The sequence below is a fragment of the Danio rerio genome, chromosome 16 (assembly GCF_052040795.2).
Source record: "Danio rerio strain M-AB ecotype USA chromosome 16, GRCz13ab, whole genome shotgun sequence".
Lineage (NCBI taxonomy): Eukaryota > Metazoa > Chordata > Actinopteri > Cypriniformes > Danionidae > Danio > Danio rerio.
In genome coordinates, this window is record NC_141036.1 from 30,335,101 (window position 1) to 30,362,656 (window position 27,556).

Consider the following 27,556-nt stretch of genomic DNA (forward strand, 5'->3'; position numbering starts at 1 on the left):
ACTGTACCTTTCTGCCATGTGGACATTGCTCTGACACAGTATATACAGTATGTACAAGTACAGGCGCAAACACACATGTGAGAATATGGACAGCTGCTGGTATTTTTTTTTTCGGTGTGGAACCTGCTGTCAAGGTTGCAGTCTAAAATGAACATAATCAATAGCACAGCTGCTGCATTTCCCTGCTTGTTCTGGAAAACTGCATATTGTTTAATTTACTGATTTAATCTAAAAATGTAATACTATGGTCTACTTTGATCCTCAGATTATCAGTACCTATTTATTGCAGGTGGATTTTTACTGTTAGGGCAAAGCAAGTCTCCAAATCTGCAACACATCACTTTTTCTTTGGTTTGTTGCTTCAATGAAAATGTAAGCAAATGCATGCATAAATAAATGTACAATGCTTTTAGCATAACATTACTTACCAAAGCAACACAAAAATGTTAGTGGATTTTACTACAAAATTTTACTGCTTTTAAATTAACTGTAAAATATAAGAAAAAAAGTAGATATTGTAGAAACAAGTTATTATAGTAAACCTTTTGGCAATTTCTGAAAAAGGGAAACAGTTCAAGACATTGACTATGATGACAAATGTAGGAGCAACTAAATCTCTTCATTGCCCTTATTAAAACAAATTTTCACGGCTTGTTTAAAAATGCATTTTATGCTCTTCATTGATTCTCATTATATTATTATTTCTTTTTTATTGCAGGTGGATTTTCAATGGTAGACTATGGAAGCTTTGGCTTTATGTTTTGAAAAATGTATAACAAAATGTTCACTTTTTAGAAATACACTATACCGGTCAAATGTTTTGGGTCAGTGGGATTTTTAAATGTTTTAAAATAAGCTTCTCCTGCTTACCAAGGCTGTATTTATTTAATTAAAAATACAGTATAAATTGTAAAGTTGTGAAATGTTGTTGCTCTATAAAATAACTTTCCAAACGTAGTTTATAATTTAACTTAATAATTTATTCCAGTGATTTTAAAGATGAATTTTCAGCTTCATTACTCCAGTCTTCAGAGTCGCATGATCCTTTAGAAATCACTTTAATTTGAATCATTATTATTATTAGTGGTAATAGAAGCAATAATGACTGGAGTAATCATTTCATTTAAAACTACATACAATAAGAAAGTAGTTTTTTTTAAATTGTAATAAACATTGAACAATTTAACATTTTTTTGCATTTAATAAATTTCGCCTTGATGAACAAAATAATTTTCTTTAAAAAATACATGAAAAAAGCCCCTAAACTTTTGACCAGTAGAGTAAATTAAGCAACAATTAAATACAATATATCTTAATCCATATTGTAAATCTAAGCTGATATTAAAGTAATCAGGACATAATAATGTACCTTTTCAGAGAAACACAATGAAAGCAGAAACTTATCAGACTTCAGATACACCTTTGCAGCTTATTGGTCAATGACAAGCCACAGGGGCGTGGATCAATAGGCTGACAGTCTTATATATACGCAAAATGAGATGCGAGTCTATCAACGAACAGGTTCAATCAGCAGTCATGAGGTCTTTGGTGTTCCTGGTGCTCCTTGGAGCTGCCTGTGAGTAGCAACTCATTCATCAATTCACAACAAATACAAATTTCACTCGACTCATTTTGCAGGTAATTGTAGTTTGTATACTAATTATACTTTCACATTTGATGCAGTTGCTCTGGATGATGACAAGATTGTTGGTGGATATGAGTGCCAGCCTAATTCCCAGCCCTGGCAGGCATCTCTGAACTCTGGCTACCACTTCTGCGGTGGCTCTCTGGTCAGCGAATACTGGGTTGTGTCTGCTGCTCACTGCTACAAGTCGTAAGTAAAGTCTTCATTAACAAGTTTGTACAGTATCTGAGTCTCTACAGCTCTGACCATTTTCTGATTTGGTCTTTCAGACGTTTGGAGGTCCGTTTGGGCGAGCACAACATCGTCATTAATGAGGGTACTGAGCAGTTCATCACCTCCGAGAAGGTCATCCGCAACCCCAACTATGACTCCTGGACCATTGACAGTGACATCATGCTGATCAAGCTGAGCAAGCCTGCCACCCTCAACAAGTATGTGCAGCCTGTGGCCCTGCCCAACGGCTGTGCTGCTGACGGCACCATGTGCAGAGTCTCTGGCTGGGGAAACACCATGAGCTCCAGTAAGTGACAGGCTTTATGATGTTACTTTCTGCAGACATCGTGATCATAGCACTACAGTTTACTGCATTGAATTATTTTCTTTGTAGCTGCTGATTCCAACAAGCTTCAGTGTCTGGAGATCCCCATCCTTTCTGACCGCGACTGTAAAAACTCCTACCCCGGCATGATTACCGACACAATGTTCTGCGCTGGATACCTGGAGGGAGGAAAAGACTCTTGCCAGGTAAAGGACAGCATGAAATGCTGCTGAAATACAAATATCAACTGAGCTTTTAGTAATAAGCAGCTGTTATGTTTGTCCTGCTCAGGGTGACTCTGGTGGTCCAGTGGTGTGCAACGGTGAGCTTCAGGGTATTGTGTCCTGGGGTTACGGCTGCGCTCAGAAGGATAATCCTGGTGTTTACGGCAAGGTAATGCAGTAGTAGATGTTAACAACTTTTACAAAACATAATGTTTTATATAATATGAAGAAGTTATATGACTTTTATGAATTCTCTTTTCTTCAAGGTCTGTATGTTCAGCCAGTGGATCGCTGACACCATGAGAAACAACTAAAACCGATTCTTGATCACATACAGCTTTATAGATCTGCAATTCATCTGCAATGTCTGTCTTTGGTTTGTAGATAAAAACCTGTGTAAAAATAAAAACTTTCAAAAACATCCTTCTTTCTCCAAGTGCATCAATCCAGTTCATTAGGTAGTACCGTGAGGCTCAGTACTTGTACCACTACTTTTCAGCCTGTACTTGATAACCCTGGGAGATATTATTAGAAAACATAACGATAGTTTTCACATTTATGCTGATGATTCAGTTAACATAACTCACATAATGCATAGCTGCTATAAAAGACTGGATGGTTAGTGACTCATTACAGTTAAATTAACCAAAAAGCAGAGGTTTCAATTATTCATTCAAAATCTTTCTTGTGGAAAATCCAGATGACAAATGTTCCCATTGCTGAACCTGACTTGTCCTAGGGTTTTATTTTTCTGCATTTCTGTCAGCTGTTGTAGTTTGTGTTCAGTGCCACTGTTAGAGTACATTCCACTTTGCTGGGGTCAGTATAGTTGCCATACTGTTGAATCACGTCCTACACTGACACTGGCATTGAACTGAACTGAATCAACATTGACCTCATCTAAAAAAAAAAAAAGAAAAAAAAAGTTTTTTGTGATTAGTTTAAATTGAACTTCACACTACTAATAATAAAGCTAATATTAAATCTGCTATTTGACCAGTTTTTCAATCTGGGTGCATTTACATTACATAGTATATGTAGCCTATTCTATTTTGAACCTACTTAATAAGCTGGTTCCTCTCTCTTCTATATGCTTCACACTTTATTAACATATGCTCAACTGTTTCTGTTTTTCTGCAATGACTGCTGCAATAGCATTTTCCTTTCATGTGCAGCAAACTCATTAGATAAAAGTGAACTATACGGAGCCTAGTGTCTTCCTTCCTGTTCCCATAATGTCCTTTCTTTCCCCACTTTATGTTGGATGTTATAGAGATGTCTTCCCCTTAATTCTGAATACCAGTCCTCTTGCCAAAGATTTATAATTATTAATAATATATTTTATTTCAGTTTACTTAGTGGGATCTCTATTTCCACCTACTCTTTTCCCAATGCTTTTTTTTTTTTTTTTTTGCTAACTTATCGTCCTCTTCATTCCATTTTATTTTTACATGGGCAGGAATCCATTAAAAAATCTACCCTTATTCCCCTGTGATTTGTTTCATAAATGTTCTGTAAGATGTCATATAGTATTTCCTGTCTTTATGAAGTCCTGCTATTTAGACCATTTAAGGCTGAATATGAATCAGAGCATACCACCACACTTATGGGCCGATTTTCCTTTACCCACTGCATACCCATTAAAACTGTCATCATTTCTGTTTTGAACACTGATATAACTGCATATATTATTGCTTAACCTCTTTGAAACACTATGTTTATGATTTGGAATGTAGCTGCTTCTGTATACCATGTGTCTGTGTTTTTAGACCCATCATCTGTATTTGATTAAAATATTTTAGTTTCAAGTATTGTTTTACTAGTTCCTCTTTAGACATACACCTGCTCTAATCATTGATTTTACTATGAAACTCAGCTAGTGGCATTTGAAACAATCAAGTTGGTATTACTAATGTAGGTCCTATTTTTATATGATCTATTCCTAGTTTCCTGACATCCAATTCTCCATTCCACCCGAAGCTCCTGTTCTTGATATATTCCCAACATTTGTTAAATACTGCTTTTACTGGATGAGTATCCGCAAGCCCTTTTACAGAGCTCCAATATGCCATTTTTAACTTGAGCTTCCTATACTTTAATGTCAGCTCTGTCATTTCCACCTGAATCAATGAAACGGGCGATGTTCGAAATGCCCCACTTCCTACCCTTAATGCTTGTGATTGAATAACACAATTTTTTTTTTTTTTTTTTGTAACAGAGATGTAGATGCTGAACTGTAAACTATACTGCCGTAATCTAAAACTGGCCTTATCATAGCACAATATACTCTTTGCAATGCATGTTGGGTTGCTCCCCACTCTACTCCTGCCAAACATCTTAGAATATCTATTGCTTTTTTGCATTTATCTTGAATTTTAAGAAGTTAAGCTAACTATAACCTAATGGCTGCACACCAATGTGTTTTAGTTTTTTTTTTGTTTTTTTTTTTTACTTTTAAAATTTTACGCTTTCATTTTTAGGTTATGGTTTTAAAAATATTATTATCCCAGATATAGTAAAAAAAAAAAGTTATCATAAGCGTGAAATTACCATCTGTGTTTTTGGCAATATTCAAATGCGGAACCATTCTCAAATCTTGTTTTTCATTCCGGACCCGTCAGACTGTCGCACACGCCTTTCAGTGCTGCTTGCTGTCACCTGAAAGATCATCTTATTTTCTACATGAAGTAAAACAGCGTGTTTATTTCAAGTGGATGCAAATGATGAACATATCAGTACTCTTTTGAGTTTGACTTATTTATCCAGAATATATAGCTTTGTGTGATAGAGGGCTTTTATTTTCGGAACTGGTGTCCTTCATCGCATCTTGAAATGCGGCTCACGCTCCGGGCGTTGATTTCTCATGGCCGAGTGGCCCGTAAAATGGGACTCGGACCGGAGTCCAGAATTAACATTCTGCGAAATTTACTGACTGGTCTTGTGCGACATGAGAGGATAGAGACAGGCAGAGCTCGAGCGGATGAAGTTCGCTTTTACGCCGAGAAGGCAAGTAACGTTACACAAGCCTGCTTTAAGTTCAGTACTTGGTTTATAAGCAATACAGTAAATACTAAAATATTTGTATGTTTAAATGTCCAGAAATTGTGGTATATTGGACATTTTAAAGAATATTAAAAATGAAAATCTGTTTAATGTTTATGATTTCCTTTTTTAGTTGATTGATTATGCTAAAAAGGGAGATACTGATGAAAAAGCAATGAAAATGGCTGATTTCTGGCTCACAGTAAGTTTTTATTATATATTTACATTTCAGTTTACACGCTTTTTTTTAATCTACATCTACATTTACATTGTTTGATATGTTTTCCCTTTAAGGAAAAAGATTTGATTCCCAAACTTTTTAAAGTGCTGGCGGTAAGGTTTGAGAATCAGACGGCAGGATACACAAACATGGCTCGTCTTCCTAACAGAGAGAATCTGGACCGAGCAGCCATGGCTGTGCTGGAGTATAAAGGCAACCCTTTCCCACCGCTGAACCCTGTCAAACGTGTTAGTGAACTGAACCTGGTCAACCAACTTCTGAAAGGATACCGAGAAGAAAAAGCTCAAATGGCCACTGAGAAACAGGACTAATATTGCACTGTATTTGTACATTTCATATAATAATCCAGTATTGATTTAATTAAAAAATCTGTTTTGTGTGAATGGCTCTATGATGCTGATGTAAATTTGCACATACAGTAACAGCAGTGTGTCCAGAGCACATATATAATAATAATATTTGCTGTAAATGGCCCTACATGTTTAGTAAAACCATCAAACTATAAGGAAGATGTCATATTGTGGGAATGTAAACACTTCATTTTAGTATTTAACTGACAATTAATTGTGACCACAAAACCATATACATACCATACAAAAGCTGCATACATTTGCTATATATGTATTTTGTTAAGAGAGGACAATATTTGACAGATACAGCTATTCGAAAATTTAATTTGAAAAAAAAAAATAATTAAACAATTGTTTTTAAAGTTGTAAAATTGAGCTTAGCAATGTACATTAATCCCAAATTGAGTTGTGATATGTTTAAAAAAGGATATTTACAAAATGTACTCATGAAATATCTTAATATTCTATTTATAAAATCAATATCAATAATATTGGAATATTTTAATATAAAAAATGACCCATATAATGTATTTGTTTATTTTTTAAACCAGTGTAACACTGTTGGACTAGTTGGCAACACTTTATAATAACTACACACTGAATCATTTATTAAGCATTAGAAAATATAGTGAATTCATCATTTGTTAAGTATTAACCCTAACAGATGTTAGTAAGTATTTAATAACTGCAGATACAAATGCTTTATTCTTGACATAAGAACATATATAATGTGCTTGACTGTGTTCATACTTTGTTAATCATCATTTTTTTTATTTAAGATAAGTTGCTGGTTTTTAAAATTTATTCAGAATGTGTAAGTAAATGCTTAATACACATTCAGATTAACATTTATATATCTGGGCTGCGTTTCCCGATAACGATTGATCTTAGCACTTAAGAGCGTTTTCTACGAGTCATTTTGCGAACGTTCGTTATTGTTTCACGTGCGTTTCCCAAAAATGCACTTAACACAATTGCACGTAGCCCAGCTTTAAGTGCAACTTAGGAGTCGCTATCCGTTTGTTTAGTGCTGAAATGTCACGCTATAGAATGGCTCGTTATTGTTGCACATGTTATAGCAATCCATATAATTCTTCTTCTACTTGTGTGAATGTATATTCAACTCGAATAACATAAAAAAAAAATATTTTTGAGCCAGTTTAAAAACATAAATTAACTGGAAATGTCGTACTGTAAAAACACTGTCTTGCTCCAATCTCGCATAAAACTAATTCTAACAGTCCTTGCCGGAAATGACATCAGCATCATTTTCGATATTTATATGAAACCTTAATTAAGTAGAATTATTTATCAATTTCTTTATCAAAAATTGCTTATCTCACATCAAAATAAATAAATAAGTAAATAAATAAATAAATAAGCTCTTACATTTATTTTTGAAAAGTTTAGCCTAATTATCCCCACCTGATGTGCATTTGCTAATAGGACAAAAATATAAATAAGCACATACCTAGGGGTGGAGACACTAGCAAAATGGCTGAAACCAAAAAACAAAGAAAAGTCATTTTTCAAAAAGAGGAAATTAATATTATTTTAGAGGAGGTGGAGCTACAAAAACATATAAACATATGTAGCCTACTACCCTCGAAATGTCCATATACAACAGTGTAATTTTTTTTTTTCATTCTAACATTTATTATGTAATTTTTATTTTTTTCTTTATTCATTATTATTTGTATATTGAATTGTGTAATGTGTAGAAAATATAAATTAATAGAGATATACGTACAAATAAAATGAATAATGACTTTGAAGAGAAGTAAATTGTAGGTGCAATTTGCCGGTTGTCCAGCAGGTGCCCTCATAACTCTGTCTCCTTACGATGCACTTAAGGCTTTACGATTACTCCAGAGCACTCGTAGATCCACTAAGATTTTCAAGTGCTACTTAAGTTACGATGCTTTTGGGAAACAGACCGTAATATTAAGATCAGTCATACGATCATTTCTACGAACTTCTTAGGCTTACGATGCTTTTGGGAAACGCAGCCCTGATTATTGAGGCATATACTAAAAGTTAATTTGCATGTTAATAAATGCTGTATTAACTTCATCCAGTTTTGTGACCTTAAGTAAGGACTATATGCTTTATAAATGACAATTAAAGGTTTAGTTATATTCTAAACAAGAAAAAAAGAAAATAAGCAACTTTATTCGTTTCTATTTGTTTGAAGAACTAATGAAATACTGTACAGTTAAAACATTGCTAAATTACATTGAAATGTTTCATGAAATATTGTTAAATTATTTTATTGTTGTTTTATCCAGTTTTATGTTGTATTCTGAATCCTGTTATTTGCCAATGATTAAACTTTAGTCATTTTCCTTTTATATAAGATTGCAAAGATGCAGTGTTCATTTGATGCTGAGTCTTTAATTGTCATTCATTAGGAATTTATAAAGAATAAATAGTCCTCACTTTAGATTAGGTCACAAAACTAGATGTTTTTAGTTGAGTTACTAAAAAATGTATTACACAAATACTGAACTATTAGTATATGCCTGAATAATAGTATATAAATGTTGATTTGAATAGTTTATCAATAATTTACTAACTCATTCTGAATAATCTTTAAAAAAAAACAATCGAAAAATTTGTAAATTTTGTATTGTATTTGTAAATAATGCAATACTTAATTTAGTAAAAAAATAATCAATAAGTATGAAAGTACATTTAATAAGTACATTTTAAATGTGCTTTTAAGTCAAGAACACAGCATTTATGTCTGCAGTTATGAACTGCTCACTAACTTCTATTAATGTAGAGTTATTGCTTAACAGATAACGAATTCACTATTTGCTAATGCTTAATAGATGATTCATCATGCGTAGTTACTATAAAGTGTTACCGACTAGTTTTGTGGTTCAGGGTTACATTTGTCAAAAAGGAAACTACAAATTGTTTTTTTTTAATTCATTACCAATAAATATTGCAGGAAAGTTTATCAAACCAGTAAAAAATATTAATCTGATCAAAATTAGAACTTTGCTTGTGTTTGGATAAAAACACCCCGCTTTTCTGTCTTTATTGGCTGAAATAATTAGTTGAAAATGCCTTATAAATACTGGAAAATGTAGGATTTTTGAAAACTAAAGACCCCAATGATAGCAGTTGATAGTACAGATAATAGAATGACAAACTAGTCAAGTATAGATTATACATATTGAAAAGACTAGGATTTACTTTGATCAATGAAGAAATGCGAGAATACATGCTTTTAAATGGATTTAAGTATCATGATAGTGGTTACAATTCCCTTCATTGCTCAATGAAACAAACAAGCCAGTGTAGTAAAACAGACCATTTTAATTTGGCAAAAAAGTATGCACTGCAAGTCATTTGACACTATTAAAATGCATTCAGTATGAACAGTGCAACAGAGATGTGCTTAAACTAAATCTTTCTGTGCTCCCCAATGTGATGTGCTAATATCTATCATACATTCATAAAGTTTGCTCTCTCTGCTATGTGCACACACTCACTTAAAGGGATAGACCACACCAAGAAAGCTAATTATCATTTACTCAGACTGAATAGTTCTAAACTTTTACAAACTTCTTTCTTCTGCTGAACACAAAACAAGATACTCTGAAACTGCATCGACATCCATATCCAACCCTTGGCAAAAAGTATGGAATGGCCCCTCTTGGAAGATGTTCATTCAAATGTTTAATTGTGTAGAAGAAAAAGCGAACACATACATGCCACAAAACTAGTTTCATTCAACGATCCAACCTTCCTGACATACAAATCCGTATCATTAATGATTGTGACAATTTGCTTGTTTTCTTCAGGGGTTTGTCTTCATAAACTTCATTGGAAGGGCACCAAACAAAAGTTTCAACATCATCACCCTGCCTAATGCAGTTTCGTGATTTATCACTGAATATCGCTCATATCCAGTCATCAACAGTTCAAGACTGTCTTTCTTTAGTCCACTGAAATCTTGTTCTTTTCTGTTTAGATGGTAATGATAGTTTTCGCTTTTAGGCAATTTCTTACAGTCTGATCCCAGACATTAACTCCACTTTCTGCCCATTTGTTCCTCATTTGCTCATTTTCTGTTTTAATGGCATATTGTTTTTCTTTCTTGACACTTTGACGTCTTCCTTGGTCTACCAGCACGCTGCACTTCTACAACCTTCTACAAGGATTTAACTTCTTTGAGAAGTTTGATAATCCTCTCCTTTATTTCATCTGACCTATCTAGTATTGGAGCCATGAGTTATGTCAATCAGCTTGGTTCAACACCTCACAAAGGTGTACAAGCACTCTTTTTTTTTAACTGCAGACCAATTAGTTGTAATCAGATACAGTTATTTGTTTTCAAACTGCTAAGTACGTGGCGATTCCATATAATTTTTCTCAGATTTGTGTGATTCCATGTTTTTTTCCTCTATTTGATCTGTGAAAACAGTTGTAATTGACTATAGTGTTCTTTCTGTACTTTTTTCAAGTGTTTCATACAGCCAGAAGGTTGGATTGTTGAATGAAAATAGTTTTGTGGCATGTACACGTTTGCTTTTTTTTCTTCACCATTAACTTTAATGAACATCTTCCAAGAGTGGCAATTCCATACTTCTTGCCAGGGGTTGTGGTAACAAAAAAGAAAATCAACAATTTTTTTTTTCCAGCAGTTTTCAGTATATCTTCCTTTGTGTTCAACAAAGGAACTCCAACAATTTTGTAGCAAGTGGAGGATGAGTAAACGATGAGAGAAGTTTCATTTTTGTGTGAACTATCCTTTTAAGAGATGGAAAAACCATGGCAAAGCCTTTTCTGGTGGCTTCCAGACAGATCAAGTTCAGCATTTCTAATATCCAGTGACTTAATGACCAAAGCTGTCAATACAAAAAATGGGAACTTAGCTTTGATGATTCTTCAAGTATGGTTCTTCTCATTAAAAAAAAAAACAGTAACTTTTGAATATAAATGTCATTATGTACATTACATATAGGATTATATTTAAAGCAGGTCAATCAAGATTATATAGGATATGTTTATATATAACAAATGTGAACTACAACTGGTTATTGAAAAAAAAAGAAAAGAAAAGCAGTGAATTTCACAGACAAAATCTTTACATTTTATCTGTACTGTAAATCACTGTATTGCATTATGGTTACATTTTCAAGGGTCTCCAATGATAATAAGGGCTTATAAACTATAAAGTGCTCCATGCAGTCAATACAAAGTGTTTCTGTAAGAGCAGAGCTATAATTTCATCAGACACTCAAGTAAACAAACCCTACGACAAACTCTACGACAACCCCAGTGGACTGAATAAGGCGATTTCTACTCGCTGACAGAATAAAAGATTTCCATATCCACTGTGAGTGTTATTAAGTGTACAAATATGTAACAAAGTCTGCTGAAATTGAATCTCAACTCAACTGTTAAATGAGTTTTTGTACTCCACACACCCCTGCTCTGCATTTTCCCAACTAAATCTCTATTATGGAATGAAAAATACAGAAAGAACGGCATGTCAAGTCTTCGTTCATCATCCGCTTGAGTTAAATATCGTCTACATACAGTGCTGTAGCTATAAACAGTGTTTACTGCATACAAAATTAGAATGCTAGTTGGGAGAACTAGACACACCCAAAATTACATTGAATATATCGGAATGTAGACAAAGCACAAACATGCATGGTTTACAAATACTGCCTAGTACTTCCAGTTTAACATCAGTCTCTAACTGTTTTCACTGTGAATGGGAATAAAAATATAACAAAAACTAAATTATCTCTACTGTACAGACAATTATAGTAAATTAAATCTCATAAACATAAAAACGTGAGGGAGATGAATACTTGGTTCTGTTGCATTAAAATGGCATGGCAATACAAATATTAACGGCACCACTTAAAAATGAACAAAGCATTAAAAAATATGTTGAGCTCACTGTACTTTTACTGTACACATCGCTATCCTACTTTCACATTAAGATTGAAGTATCTATACTGGTCTCCTGTCACTCTATTGCACCGGCTGTATATTATCTCTCTCCTGTCGCTGAAATATTTATTGCTTCTTATTTTTTAGGAGCAGGTTACATCCCACTCTCTCCACGTCCTGCAGCTCTCGTGTCTTATTACGAATTCAACAATACAGATGTTTTGGTAACTTTTTTTTTAAATGGCTCCACTTTTTCACGCTTGCCTTCATATAATCTATTGAAATATTGAACTCTTTTCCACCTCGCAGATGTTTGAAAGTAGTTTCCGCATGTCCTGTTCCTCCACGGGCCGCTCTAGGCATTGGAACCCATCCCTGTGGCCCCTTGCATACTAAAATACTCTGTGAAGTGGGACGTTAATCTAGGAGGAGGAGGAGGAGAGTGCGCAGAGCTGCGTGGTGGTATTGGTGGAGGTAGAGTGGAGAATGTAGATGACAGGTCTGCGGTTGTGGTGATGATCTTCTGCTCGCTGTTTTTTGGCACTTCCTGTCCCTTCCGAGTCACCGCCTCATCTATTGTCTTCACAGGGTCCTTAAAAGGAAAATATGATATGGAATATATGCCATAAAAATATTAAAAATACATTTTTAGCATCTATTGTTCCATGAAAAAACCTCAACACCCATTAAAAAACTTTCTATTCCTTTAAATATTCTTTAGGGTGTTAGAGAGCTGAAAACTACACTTTTCTGAAAATGCCTGTAGGTGCTTTAGAGCCTTAGGGTGTTTGATAAAGAATTGCTTTGAAAGTTTCACAAATATCGGTCATTAAAGCAGCTAGAACTTTGCAGGTCTCACGTACTGAATTCAGGCATTTTTGTGACTGGTCAATACTTGGATGGAAGACCTGGAAAAATTGGTTAGCTGGGGTGCATTCCACTGAATGATATGACTCGGTTTAGCCATACCCCAGCAAGCATTTTTTGTTTTTATAAGATGTCCAATTGATGTCTAATAGATGTCTAAACATAGTCGTCTTGGCTAAAACAAGGCTAAATTTAGGCTGTCACAGAAAATCTAATGGATGTCTAAAAATAGGCCAAACTAGACTATTCATCAAATAAACAGAAATGAAAGACTAATACATATAAAGTCTGCCTAATCTGTCTATTTGACGACTTGTCTAGTGACAGCCCAAGTTTAGCCTTGTTTTAGTCAATTAGTCTACATTAAGGTGTCTATTAGACGTCTATTAAACACAAAATTGTTTGACCTGTCAACCCTCCTGTTTTGCTAGGATTCTCCTGCATTTTACCATTCTATCCAGCTATCTTCCAATTTAAGTAATTTCCCATATTTCTACCATAGTCTTTCTATAAAAAGTGAAAGTACCATCAACACAGAGCCGATCTCAAATGTAATTTACTGTAATTGCAAGAGCTGTTCAAGAAAATTGTGCTTTTGCTTTTTTTTATCTAGAAAGCACGTTGAAATTAATATAAAATCGTCTGCATTCACTTTCCATTGATAATCGCCCTTCCTATGCAACCACTGAATCAGCTGACTGATAGACGCGCTCCATATGATAACCTGTTCCCAGATCAGCTTACACGCCATTTAAAGAGGATCAAAAGTGATACATTGGGATTTGGGTGCGTTTAAACAGACAAATACACTTAATAATATGTAAACATGTCTGTCCTGCGTGTTTTATTTTAAACAACAAATTATCTCTTAAATGAGCATAAATGGTTACTAAAGTAATCAAATGCTTTTTTTAGCCTAAATCTGTGCATTTTTACAGTGACACCTCTGTTATCAAACAAAATAAAATGAGAGATTCATTTACTGCTCTTCACTAAATAACTATAATAACTTTAATCAAAATTTAATTACAGCGAACAAAAAGTGAAGATTATATAACTTGATTTAATTTCTATTTAATTAAATAGGAACCTTTTATCTTATTGTCAATATTTTCTAATATTTGCTATTTATTTTATCAATTGAAGGCGGTTCATTCTGCTGTGGCGACCCCAGATTAATGAAGGGACTAAGCCGAAAAGAAAATGAATGAACGAATGAATGAATGTATCCTTTGAAGCTAATTATTGTCCCGTATTTTTACATCCCAATGTTGACAGGTATGGGCTTAGCACAGTTTGGAACAGCTTGGCTTGCTTCGCTGCAGTTTAGAACTGCTTCATAATGGGTGGGATTAGCAGTATTGGGGAAGCGACTCTGAAGCTGTAGCTTGATAAAGTACAAGCTATTCATCAAAGAAATGTAGCTAAGCTACTGCTAAACTACACTTCTAAAAAAAGTAGCTAGCTACACAAGCTAGCTACACAAGTTACTTCCAAAAATAAGCTAATTACATTGAAGCTACTTTTTTCACAGTCATTATCGCTTTTATCACTATTAACATTAATAATAATAATAATAATTACCATTTGAGTAATTTCTGAAGGATCATGTGACTCTGAAGACTAGAGTAATAAAGCTGAAATTCATCTTTAAAATTCATGTATTAAATAATTAAATTAAATGTTAAACTACTTTGAACAGTTATTTTATAGTGCAATAACATTTCACAATTTTACAATTTGTACTGTATTTTTGATTAAATAAATGCAGCCTTGGTGAGTAGGAAAAGCTTATTTTAAAACATTTAAAAATCCTACTGACCCCAAACTTTTGACCGGTAGTGTATATATGAATGAACCAACTTATATATATATATATATATATATATATATATATATATATATATATATATATATATATATATATATATATATATATATATATATATATATATATATATATATTTTTTTTTTTTTATGATAGGACACTGTTTAGCCAAGATACAACTATGTGAAAATCTGTAATCTGAGGGTTCATTCGCCTTTAAAATTGTTAAAACTAAGTTCTCAACAATGCATATATCAGATATGAGTCTAACTAGAGGGCATCGTGTGAAACACATCAAACAAACTAGCATGACAGACACTCACTGACAGTCTGGCGCTGTCCACAGCAAAGAGCTTTACTGCCTAAATTTAGTCATGTAGGGATGATTAACGGCAATACATAAATCCCCCCCAAAAATTTGGGCAATCAAAAATGATTCTTTCTTTGGGGAAACTTAATTAGCAAAAATAAAAGTGAAAATTCTGAATTTATTATTGTACAAAGTGTAGTCATATATCATTTAAAAAGTGGCTCAGTGTGATTATACATTTTTACATTCTAATTCATTTATATTCATAACACATAACGACAAAATATAACTCCTATCTTTACTCTACAACATAATACTCACTGAGTGGATGGAGAAGAGCTCTGTGAAGTTTGGCTGAGAGTCTCCCAGGAAGGAGCTATTCCCATAAGCATGATGAGGGAAGTTTTCTGCCCCCATGCCTTTAGGACTGGAGAGAAGAATTCCTATCTGTGATGTACGCACATGGTAGGGGAAGTTTTTATTTGCTGCTGAAGGTCGTGTAATGGCCTGGAATCACAGGATACAATCGGGGTTATTTTATCATTTTACTAGCTTAAATAAATAATGTACTTACTAAGCCTTTATCAGGCAAGTATAAGACAAATTCATTGACCTTGATTACCAAATAATCTTTTTCATACAAGTCCTTTAAGTTCAAAACACTCTAATAAGTTCCCCATAAAAGGTTAAACAACATCAACAATCATACCAGGAAGACGACATGAGCATAGAGATGAATGCCAAGTTGGATTCCGTTCACAATCTTTTCCCTGGCCCAGCGAGAGATGCCAAAGTTGGCAATTAGAGCCATGACTGGCACAGCAAAAAACCTGTGGTGAAACATTAATGGGTGAAAAGAGAAACAGCAGCTTTGTACTGTCAATCTTCTTTACAGCTTTACAAAGGCTGTGGGAAGTTACAAAATCATCTTGAGAGAAAGTAGAGAAAAACAGTTTCAGTATGTTACCATGAAAAGACGAACATTGCTGTGTCCATTTCCCAAAAGTTCATGTGCTACATTTTACTGCAGTTTACATGTCAAATGTCCACCGGGTGGCGACACATTTTTATTTTTATTTTTCAAACCAATCCTATTAGGACAAACACACACTCAAGAGGTGTGTCCCATTTTGCATACTTGTGAACTATTCTGAGCCACTCTGTAGTATAAATAGTGTGAGAAGTGTGTCCACTTTAAAAATCCAAACAAGAAAATAAGCACTTCAAATACCTATGATGCACTTAATTAACCAAAGTGGGAAATACAACGGTCAGATGCAGGATGACATAATATCCTTAGAAAAATCTCGATTACAATTATACAGAGTTTATTATACAGAGTTTAGTATAAATCTAGGCACACAAACTAGACATTTAAGAAAGGCAATAAGCAATGTAAAATAATATAGAAGTTCAAGCCAAAGCCAATAAATGCATTTGCTTAGGTTTTGTAGATGTTTTTAAAGCAATTGGTGCAATAAGTAGGGGTGAGTAAACACAGTTACTTTCTTTCATATTAATGCATTTGAGTAGAACACATAAAGGCTGGACAAAGTCATTGGTTTGTAAGCAAGTTTTACGTTTTTGCATATAGGTTCCAAAACTAGTCTTGAGTCTTTGCTGTCTTTAAATTTCAAGTCCTAAATCAAGAAGGGGAAGTACAGGTTACTTTTCAAGTGCTGAAAAAGGAATAATTCACCCAAAACTAACAATTTAAAAACAATTACTGTGGATGTCATTGGTTACAAGTTTTCAGCTTTCTTCAAAAGTTCTTTTTTTGTGTGTAACAGGAGAAAGAATCTCATAAAGGTTTGAAACAATGAGTAAATGATAACAGACTTTTCATTTTTGGGTGAACTTTGCTTTTAAATCTCCCAGTTTAGAGTCATAATTTCCCAAACTAGCAAGATGTCCTTGATGCAGTCTGTAACCACAATGATGTATTGGATCAGGTCATTTGGAGTTGTTTGTTGTTATCATGAATATGAACATCAGTCTAGAATAGGGGTCACCAGACCTGGGGCCTCATGTATCAGCGCTGCGTACGCACAAAAACTTTGCGTACGCCAGGTTTCACGCTCAGAATCGCTCACGTTTGGATTTACTAACAATGAACTGAACGTGGGAATGTGCGCAGCTCCAAGCCAGCTTTATGGTTGGCGTACGCACATTTTTTGTGCGTGTCTGTTTTATTTCTATTGGCGACTCCTAGAGGCAGTTGTGTTAAATTGCACTCTACAAAGTGTCTTCTCAGCTGTATGAGACGGGTTCATCTGCATGTCTAGTATATAAGGTTTCCGTACCATACAGGTGACCATCCAAACATTAAAGCGCAATTTGTAGCAGTCGCCGGTTTTCCCAATGTAATCGGAACGATCTACTGCACGCACATTTCTATAAAGGCACCATTCAAGGATGAACTGGCATACCTGAATCAGAAACATTTCCATTCAATAAATATGCAAATTAAATTTGATGCACAGACTTATTAATGATTCATACTTGTCTTTCTCATGATAAAGAGTATATAGGCAAAATCTGATATGTAGCGGGGAAAATAAAGAGTAAGTTCATCAGCCGCTGGATTCGAACCGAGTTCATGCTTGAACGTGTCAAAACATGTTGCCATGGGTTTAACGAGCTGCGCCACTTAGGATGTTAAAAACGCTACAAAATTTTACACCTATAGATCTCACTATTTCTTTTTTAATCTACTCAGTGCGATGTTCAGACCCAACTGTGTTAACCGCATCAGCTAAACTCTCCCCACTATAAAAAAAAACTCTCCCCACTCTATTTTTTCTTTTGTTATTAATTCCAGAGGACAAATTTGCAAATAAAACAGTTTTTCTCCGGTCTACCTCCGAAAGCAGTACCTTTAATTCACATTCTGTTCAAAGTTTCTCTTTTTGCTTAATTTTGTCATTGTTTTTTCGTTGGGTTTTGCCAAAGAAGAGTCATTAGCATGTTCATATGGGGGCGGAGGCAGGGAGGGGTTTTGTACTTGTGCATGTTGCGCTCAGTTTCACGTTCATGCAGATGTACAAACAGAATATGCGTGAGATTCGGCGTACACAGTGTTTCATACATCTGAATTTTTTTCTGCGTACGCACATTTACAGCTTTGTGCGTATGCAATGTTTTAGTATGATTTCCACGCAAGTCTTCGTACATGAGGCCCCTGGTCTGGGTGGGCCTGTGTCCTGCAGAGTTTAGCTTCAACTTGCCTCAACATACCTGCCTAAAACCTTCAAGTATACCTATTGAAACCTTGATAAGCTTTCTCAGTTGTGTTTGATTAGGAATGGAGCTAAAGTCTGCTGGACACCAAGAGTAAAACAAGAATAAAAGAAACAAGTAAAAAAATAAATAAATAAAAACAAATAATAAAAATGATTAAAAAACATAAAAACAGGTAAAGTGTGATATAAAAGAATGAAGAAGAAGAGAAAAACATAATAGTGCAATCTGTCGGACGCAGCAAAGTGCTCATTCAGTAAAGGCACAGCTAAACAGATGTGTTTTTAGTCTGGATTTGAATGTGCCTAATGTTAGAGCACATCTGATCATTTCTGGAAGCTGATTCCAGCAGCGGGGGGCATAGTGGCTGAAAGCTGATTCACCCTGCTTTGACCGAACCCTTGAAACTTCTAGTTTATATGATCCTAAAGATCTGAGTGATCTGTTGGGTTTGTATTCAGTGAGCATATCTGTAATGTATTTAGGTCCTAGGCCATTTAGTGATTTATAGACAAGTAATAATACTTTAAAATCTATTCTGAATGTAACTGGGAGCCAGTGTAGAGACCTGAGTACAGGTGTGATGTGCTCTGATTTTCTGGTTCTGGTCAGAATTCTGGCTGCAGCATTCTGGATGAGCTGTAACTGTCTGACTGTCTTTTTAGGAAGGCCAGTGAGGAGGCCGTTACAGTAATCCACCCTGCTGCTGATAAAAGCATGAACAAGTTTCTCTAAGTCTTCACTGGAAACAAAGCATCTGATTCTTGCTATGTTTTTGAGATGATAGTATGCTGATTTACTGACTGCTTTGACATGACTATTGAAACTCAGATCTGACTCCAGAGTCACACCAAGATTCTTGACCTTATTTTTTGTTGTTTGACCTTTAGTAACCAGGTACGCATTTACCTTGAGAACCTCATCTCTGTTCCCAAACGCAAATGCAAATGCAGCACTGAGATCGAGCAATACCAGCACTGTTAGCTTGCCTGAATCTGTATTTAGGCGTATATCATTGATTATCTTTATAAGAGCGCTCTCTGTACTGTGATGTCATCAGACATAATGTCTGATTTCTTAAGTTGTGGTTGAGCTTGTTTGATATTGACACAACTTGGCTGATTGGATGAACTGATTGCCTTTCTGATATTATTGATCTTATCAGTAAAGAAATGAGCAAACTCATTACATTTGCTTTTAGACAGTAGTTCACCTGGAATCCGACTGGGGGGGTTTGTGAGTCTCTCTATCGTTGCAAAGAGTGTGCGAGCATTATTAAGTTGTTGTTTATAAGGCTTGAAAAGAAAGTCTGTCTAGCAGTGTTTAGTTCCATATTAAAAGCATGAAGACTGTCTTTATATATATTATAATGGACTACTAGTTTCGTCTTTCTCCACATACGCTCAGATTTTCTGTCTTTTCATCATTTGTACTCTTGGTGACCTTGTCCAAGATCCCTTTTGCCTGCCAGTCTTCTTCTTGACTTTAACAGGAGCGACGTCATCTATAATCTTAATTTTAGAGTTAAACAAATCAAGGAGAAAATCAACAGAATCTGCAGATATACTTGGTGCTAGCAATATGGCCTTCATAAACTGCTCACTAGTGTTCTCATTTATGCATCTCTTTCTGATAGAGACAGATCTGTCTTTAATAGCTGGAGTGATTAATATATCAAAGAAGATACAGAAATGATCAGATAGTGCCACATCCTTAACAACAGTCGATGAAATGTGTAAACCCTTAGTTATAAGTAGATCAAGAGTGTGTCCACGATTGTGTGTGGGTCCTTGAACATGCTGAGTCAGATCAAAAGTGTTAAAAACAGTCATCAGTTCTTTTACAGCATTGATTTCTGGATTATCTATATGAATATTAAAATCCCCAGCAATACTAAAATAATCAAATTCAGAAGTTACTATTGATAACAGCTCTGTAAAATCATCAATTAAAGCTGGAGAATATTTTGGAGGTCTGTAGATAATGATCAGTAAGATGCGTGGAGACCCTTTAAGTGCTATACACAGATATTCAAAGGACAAATAGTCACCAAATGACACTTGTTTACACTCATATACATTTTTAAACAGGGCAGCGATGCCTCCACCCCTCCTATTAGCTCTGCAAACACTCAAAAAATCAAAGTTTAAAGGAGCTGCTTCATTCAGAACTGCTGCGCTACAACTGTCATCTAGCCAAGTTTCATTTAAAAGCATAAAATCAAGGCAATTTGTGTTGATGAAATCATTGACTAAAAGTGACTTATTATTGAGTGATCTGATGTTTAAAAGTGCTAACTTAACAGTTTTAGCCGTTTTCACTACAGAAGTCTCAGATCTACATTTAATAGACACTAGATTTGAATTATTTGCTTTACAGCCAAAAGAAGTCTTTGGTTTTCTGTCACTTAACAAAACACATATCTGCTTAGAGAAAGCTACAGACACACTGGGTTCCTGCTTGTTCTGAAAACATTTGATAAAGACACTGTTATCTAAGCGGGCCCCCGACACACATCAGTGAGAGCTGTTGTGTTCACCAGCTGAAGATGGGGCGTTGTTGTTTGGGCCCTGGCGGTGTGGCAAAATCGGAGGGCTTTTCCAGGTGGGCTCCTAGGTGGTTGTGGAGCAGGCCGCTTTTTGGTTGATAACTGGGGGCTTGCGGCAATGGAGTGTGAAAGTTTAGTTCCAGCATACACCAGTTCCTCCATCTTTTTTGAAAATCCCAAGAGTGGTGAACATTGTGACAATGAGAACGTGTCCGGTGACAGAGGCTGTGCATCTGGAGATTCTGTCTGCAGAAATATGTTTTCCTGAGGATTATTTTTGAGTGACGAGACTTGATGCTGTTCTGATGCTTCACAGTCTGCCTGTGTTGAGCAGAGGGCAAGTGATAGTGTCTCTATCAACATTGGGTGTTTTGGCTGCGTGGCATTATCACTGTCCTTGGGTGATTCGTCAGCCACAAGTCCACTCAGGAGCTGATTTGAAGTCCTGTGGTCATCCGGACATTTGCTAGGTGTGTGTGTGCAATTCAGTTCAGTGGCAAACACAGCTCATGGATGATGGAGGGAGAAAAAAATATTGTCCTTTAGCACCTTTGCACCAAGTTTGGATGAAGGCTGTCTGATGTAAACAGTTGTCTTCGGTTCCAGAAGAGATTGAAGTTGTCAATGAAATTCAGTCCTGTCTTGTTACATGTTTTCTGTAGCCATACATTTAGACAGAGAAGCCGTGAAAACATATTTGTCCCTCTTGCAGGGAGTGGTCCACTTATGAACGGCTGAACCTTCAATCTTTCAACTGTTTCCAAGAGCTCACAGAAATCTTTCTTGAGCAGTTCTGACTGTTCCTTCCGAATATCATTCTTCCCCACATGGATGGTAATCTGTTTTGCAGTCTTGTGCTTTTTCAGAATTTCCTCAAGTTCTTTATTTACATCAGAAACTGTTGCATGAGGAAAGCAGTATGTCATTGTAGATCTGCTCCTGAAATTCTTGATTATTGAATCTCCTACGACTAGTGTTCTTATCTCAGGTGTGATCGGAGCAGAATGCCGCTGTCTAGTCGGCCTTGAGCCTCTGTTCCATGCTGAATTAGTTGCTGAAACATGCGATCTCTGTCTGACTGCATTTGGGGATTCTTCACCCATATTACTCAAAACTTCATATCTGTTCTGAAGCTGTATTTGAGTACGAGCTGTATTTGGGGTAGAAGCAGTGGCGTAGCGGACGGGCCCGCATCGCGGGGGGCCCCCGCGTGATTAAGGGGCCCCGCGTCGTCGCGATTTTCAATAATTGAAAATCCACCGGCAACCGCAATAATCTAACTCTTGGGAACAACTGTGGTCGGAACCAAAGTTCACAGGTCTGTGTTCTCTAAACACTGCTCAAGTGGTGGACTACTTCATTCTGATTGCTTGCCGCCAATGTTGCCAACTTAGCGACTTTGTCACTAGATTTAGCGACTTTCAGACCCCCCAAGCGACAAATCTAGCGACTTTTTTTGTGTGTTAATGAAAATTTTTTTAGACTGTCATTTGTCCATACTGTACCGTCCCTACTCTTCTCAACGAGCTGCGTGTGATGCCGCCGGCCCCTCCCCCGCCTCACAGCACAGACAGGCGGCCCAGTCAGTCCTCGTACAGCAGCCTCTCCCACCTGCAGCCCGAGAGCAGATCACCCCTCTGCGTACCGACGACAAATGATTTAGCACAGGCAGTGTGAAGGTATTTCCCTTGTACAGTCAAACCGATCTACTTCTACTTTATTTTAACAATTTAATTGGGCCGTTTATTCTTTTCTTGTTCACAATCACAGATATTTTAGTGACAGTTTCTGAATTTTTCTGAGTTTATTACATATAAGAGATTACTGCACGTTCACTACACATCTATAATGACATACTGTATTCAAACAGCAATAAATTTAGTTAAATAAACATGCTTATATAAAGTGAAGTGCAATTATAAATACCCCTTTATTAACCATAGGCTGTTAAACAAACAGAAACTGTAAAACGTGATGACGTCAGTGTTATGCAAATTGACATATGACGTATCCCCCCCCCTCTTCATCAGGGGGCCCCGTCAGCGATCCCTGCAGGGGGCCTCCGCATTTTGCGCTACGCCACTGGGTAGAAGACGCTAATGCGGCAGCGTATGATCTGACCCCGCGAGTACCCTTTGGTCTCGCACCTTGTTTATGCCAATGCCCATTTTCAACAGTTTTATTCTGTTTTTTTTGTGCTCAAAACAGTAGCAGGAACAGATTTATGGGACTCACCAGCTGTGTGCTGAGAGGATCCACAATGAAGCTAAAGTTCTGGTCGGATCGCAAGCAACTTCGTTTCAAGAACTGCAATCCTTTGTAGAAGTTTGTGGCAGTTTGTACAGCAGTGAGAATCTGAATTAATCCGATCCAGAGGCATTTTCACAGCCGTGTTTTCCCGTCTCCGGAATGTAAGCAGCTGGTAGCTGGTAGCAGGAGGATTGTTTAGACGGTAATTCCCCTCTTGTTAGTAAAGCTATATTCCAGAATGTTTGTAGAATCGATGCAGATCTTCAAGCCATGTTTTTTGAGCACTGTGCTGATAGGCTCAAGTTAAAATTAGGGTACAAGATATAAAAGCAAGAGTGCAAAGAGCGGAGCAGTAGGCAAAGATGTCCGAACAGTAGCAAAGCAGGAAGTGTAAATAGTGTGATTTATAAGTGTAAAATGTTGCAGCACCTTTAACAGTCTCTGTGGCGAAGCTCGTAAGACGCACGTCAACATGTTTTGACACGTTCGAGCATGAACTCGGTTCGAAACCAGCGTCTGATGAACTCATTTTTCTTTTTTCCCCCACTACATATCAGATTTTGCCAATTATTTATCACGAGAAAGACAAGTAGGAATCATTAATAAGTCTGTGCATCATACTTTATTTGCACATTTAATGAATGGAAATGTTTCTGATTCAGGCATGCAAATTCTTCAGATAGTGTCTTTATAGCAATGTGCGTGCGGTAGATAGCTCAGATTACATTGGGAAAACAGGCGACCGCTGCAAATTGTGCTTTAATGTTTGGCTGGTCAACTGTATGGTATGGAAACCTTATATACCTGCTAGATCAACCAGTCTCATACAGCTGCTATTGCTAGGCTCAAAGAGCAATTTAACACAACTGCCTCTGGGAGTCGCCAATGGAAATAAAACAGACACGCACAAAAAATGTGCGTACGCCAGCCATAAAGCTGGCGTGGAGCTGCGCACATTCCCACGTAAATTTCATCGTTAGTGAATCCAAACGTGAGTGATTATGAGCGTGAAACCTGGCGTACGCAAAGTTTTTGTGCGTATGCAGCGTTGATACATGAGGCCCCAGGCCTCCAGTACTGAGTTTGGTGACCCCTGGTCTAGATTATCACAACTTTGACATTTGGTAAAGTCTTCAAATGGAGGGCTAAAATCAAAGTCAAGTTTCAGGTATTCTTTGTGTCAAGTCACAAGTCATCATATTTGCGACTGGAGTAAAATCTAAGACTCATATCCACCACACAATAGAGTCAATGACATTTGACAACATGCTGACTTTAAAAAGCCCTTATTACACTATTTATGAAGGTTCCTGATTTTATTTTGGAGATCACCAGCAATACATTTACATCCATAAGAGCACCCATCCCCCCCCCACTTCTACCCCCCCTCCCCCCCACCCCCCACCAACAGTGTGACCTCTATTCTCTCTAAGAGTGTAACCTGCTCTGATTGGTCGAATGATAAAATCTATATTATTTGTGATTGGTCAATGGCTTGAAACACTATTACCATATTGTATTTTCACTTCAAGAGTGTTCCTTAGCACTTTTAAACACAGTGACACAATGTTTTTTATGAGTTACAGGTCTTCTTTTGTTTGGGAGAAAACGGGTCCATTTATCATGCACTTTGACCTTTGCAAACCTTTTACATGCATAAAATGCTACATTAAAGTGTAATATTTGAAAGAGCATGATAAAGGTACTTATAATTTTGAAATGGAAATAAGTTTGCTTTTAGCGCCAGAGGAAACATTACATGGAAAATTGTTAAATCCATCAAACGGTACTTTTTTAACCATTAATATTTCCCTCTGACTCTGCAATAACAATATATGTTGAATAAATTAAACAGAGTGCAGAAAAAATAAAGTGTAGCATCTGATTTTGTATGCATATTAAATTCTGCATGTTAATAGTATCATCCCTTCAGAACTCACCAAAGAGTGTATGCCGTGAAGAAGGGGATGTAGAAAGGCTGTTTTTCAGGGTAGTGTTTGAGGGACACCAGCACAGCATAGCAGAACCAGACATACGCCAGCAGCTGCAGACCCATTAGACCGTACCCTGCAGGGCTGTCATAAGCATACAGCACCTCGCCTGGATCAAAGAACTACAACACACACACGCAGTGGGAGTGGGAATGGGGAAATCACCGCCCTTGGCATCCCATCTGTATGACTGATGGTTTTAAATCCGACCGTGGCACAATCTGTTAGGCTGCATAAGTGGAAAGTGGCGGAACATTCCTCAAATCCAAACATCTGAAGCTGCATTAGAGTAAAGGGTGACACTTACACCAGACGCAACAGGAGCTCTTCAATGATACCGTGTGAGCTTATCTGGGTCACTCTCTGAACCTGTCTTTCCCCTCTCTCTATCTGTCTGTCTATCTGCCGGCTTCCATTACACTACGCTACAGCAGTACGACATGCTCATGCTGAGTAACTTCATCTTGCAGCATTACATTATGTATGGAGTGGAGTAGCTCTCGGGTGCTGCAGAGGAAACGGCAGTTGATAGTGTTCAATGATAATGAAAAGTCCCTGTTTGATAATATGGAAATTAATAGACGTTTTGAATATATATTTATGTATATGGAATTTTTTCTGGGGTTATCTATATTTTTTCAATGTTGGTTTTCTATATTATGCCTGTGAGTTATCTGTTATAATTTCATTATTTAGTCATTCATTGTTACTATTATTATTATTATTATATTTAATTGATTAACTAATGTACCTGCTTTAAATACCACATCCATACAAGTATTTATTAGGTACTTTTTCCACATTCATTGCATATATTTTTTTGCTCTCTTGCAGGTGAAGGCAGGTGAGGGTAATTAGGCAAGTTATTGTATAATGATGATTTGTTCTGTAGACAATCAAAAAAAAAAAAAACAGCTTATGGGGCTAATAATTTTTACTTTAAAATGTTTTTTAATTAAAAATTACTTTTATTTTAGCTTAAATAAAACAAATAAGACTTTTCTAGAAGAAAATATATTCTAGAAAATACTGAAAATTTCCTTGCTCTGTTAAACATAATTTGGGGAATATTTAAAAGAGAGAAAAACAATTCAAAGAGGGCCAATAATTCTGAATTCAACTGTGTGTGTATATTGTTACTGATTGCAGTTCATGTATTCTGCTAATCTATAGATTTGTATTGCAAATACAAACAATACAGTACATTATTTGGCTGCAACTGCAAAAATGTATCTTGATAAACCTCAATAAACTTCCAATTTAATTATTTATTTCATTATTGAAAATATGAATCTTAAAATACATGTGTAAGTCAAAGTTAAAAAAGGGTTTACAAGTATCAAAATTATAAACATTTACTGTAACCCCTTAATTGTCACCACATGTTTGTAGTTCAAACAAATTTTATGCCATATGATATATACATATTATAAATATTTTGTCAAAAAGTTCAGATTTAGCAAAAATAATAATAATAAAATAAAATACTGAAAAACCTGAACTTTGACAAAATATCTGTAAATTTTAGTTTTCATTCAGTGTAACAATAGTTTATATGCCAAATATCTTGTTAGACTTATTTAGAACAAAAGTAATGGCTAATACTTTCGTTTAAGTAAACATACACACCATTTGTCTCTGGTTTACCATCTGCCTATTATTCAGATAACTGTTTATTAGTACTTATAAAGTAGGACCTCATTTTACATCCCTCCTTAATCCTAAATACCCAAACCCAATTATAACCGTACACTCTCAGAAATAAAGGTACAAAATTTGTCACTGGGGCGTTACCTTTTCAAAAGGTACACTTTCATTTCTAACATGTCCTTAAAGGTATATAATAATACCTAAAAACTAATGTGTACCTCACAGTAACTTAAATATACAAAATTAGTACCCTAAAGGTACTAATGTCAACATGTACTGTAAAAAAAATTACCATTTGAAAAGGTATCACCCCAGGGACAGATTTTGTACCTTTATATCTGAGCATGTAAGGTACTGTAATAGTTGGGTTTAGGTATTGGGTAGGATTAGGGAAGTATGTAATATAAGATCATACTTTATAAGTGCTAATAAACAGTAAATATCTCATCAATAGGCAGGTATTAAAAAATAAATAAATGGTGTGTATGATTACTTAAAATAAAATGTTTGCCAATACTCTTGTTGACTGACAAGCCTGAGATTTTTGGCATATAAACTACTGTTACACTCTCAGAAATAAAGGTACGCGAGCTGTCACTGGGGTGGTACCTTTTTAAAAGGTACAAAATTTGTACCCATGAGGTCTATATTATTACCTCAAGGGTACATATTAAAAAGTACAAAAGTGTTCCTCTTACATTTTTTAGGTACTAATATATTCTTTTGAGGTACCAATATGGAACCTTTAAGTACACCCCAGTGATAGCTCATGTACTTTTATTTATGAGAGTGTAGACAGGATGAAAATAATTTTTTAAAGTTCAGGTTTTTGAATAGATATTTAATGTTATATATATATATATATATATATATATATATATATATATATATATATATATATATATATATA

General features: G+C 35.7%; 3 protein-coding genes and 1 long non-coding RNA gene across 8 annotated transcripts in view; 3 read left to right on the plus strand and 1 right to left on the minus strand.

Annotated features, from left to right (window-relative positions):
- Positions 1-1,498: 1,498 nt before the first annotated feature.
- Positions 1,499-2,815, plus strand: prss59.2 (serine protease 59, tandem duplicate 2). The gene is given in 6 exon segments (NM_001281994.1): positions 1,499-1,576; positions 1,684-1,834; positions 1,915-2,165; positions 2,253-2,389; positions 2,475-2,576; positions 2,674-2,815. Coding segments are annotated over 6 exon segments (729 nt in total). The 5' UTR covers positions 1,499-1,536; the 3' UTR covers positions 2,722-2,815.
- Positions 2,816-5,026: 2,211 nt separating this feature from the next.
- mrpl17 (mitochondrial ribosomal protein L17) lies at positions 5,027-6,073 on the plus strand. The gene is given in 3 exon segments (NM_001004683.1): positions 5,027-5,413; positions 5,583-5,651; positions 5,744-6,073. Coding segments are annotated over 3 exon segments (501 nt in total). The 5' UTR covers positions 5,027-5,239; the 3' UTR covers positions 6,002-6,073.
- A 3,274-nt stretch (positions 6,074-9,347) lies between these two features.
- The window catches only part of tmem145 (transmembrane protein 145), a 56,472-nt gene continuing 38,263 nt past the window's right edge, over positions 9,348-27,556 (minus strand). For 3 of the 4 annotated variants that reach the window (XM_087287107.1, XM_087287108.1, XM_087287109.1), the window contains exons 12-15: positions 24,946-25,118; positions 15,677-15,797; positions 15,289-15,474; positions 9,348-12,554 (exon numbers count right to left, since the gene is read on the minus strand). In XM_087287107.1, coding sequence (XP_087143233.1) covers positions 12,318-12,554; positions 15,289-15,474; positions 15,677-15,797; positions 24,946-25,118 — 717 coding nt within the window. In that variant the 3' untranslated portion in view covers positions 9,348-12,317. Of the gene's footprint in view, positions 12,555-15,288; positions 15,475-15,676; positions 16,985-24,096; positions 25,119-27,556 lie in introns of all 4 variants that reach the window. The other variant, XR_015511485.1, reaches the window with a different exon arrangement.
- LOC147840300 (uncharacterized) lies at positions 14,807-27,487 on the plus strand. 2 transcript variants are annotated; one of them, XR_015511493.1, is made up of 3 exons: positions 14,807-16,996; positions 24,108-25,598; positions 25,785-27,487. It is a non-coding gene; the product is annotated as an uncharacterized LOC147840300 (long non-coding RNA). The 2 variants fall into 2 exon arrangements; XR_015511492.1 differs by having other exon boundaries at positions 14,809-16,989; positions 24,088-25,598; positions 25,785-26,898.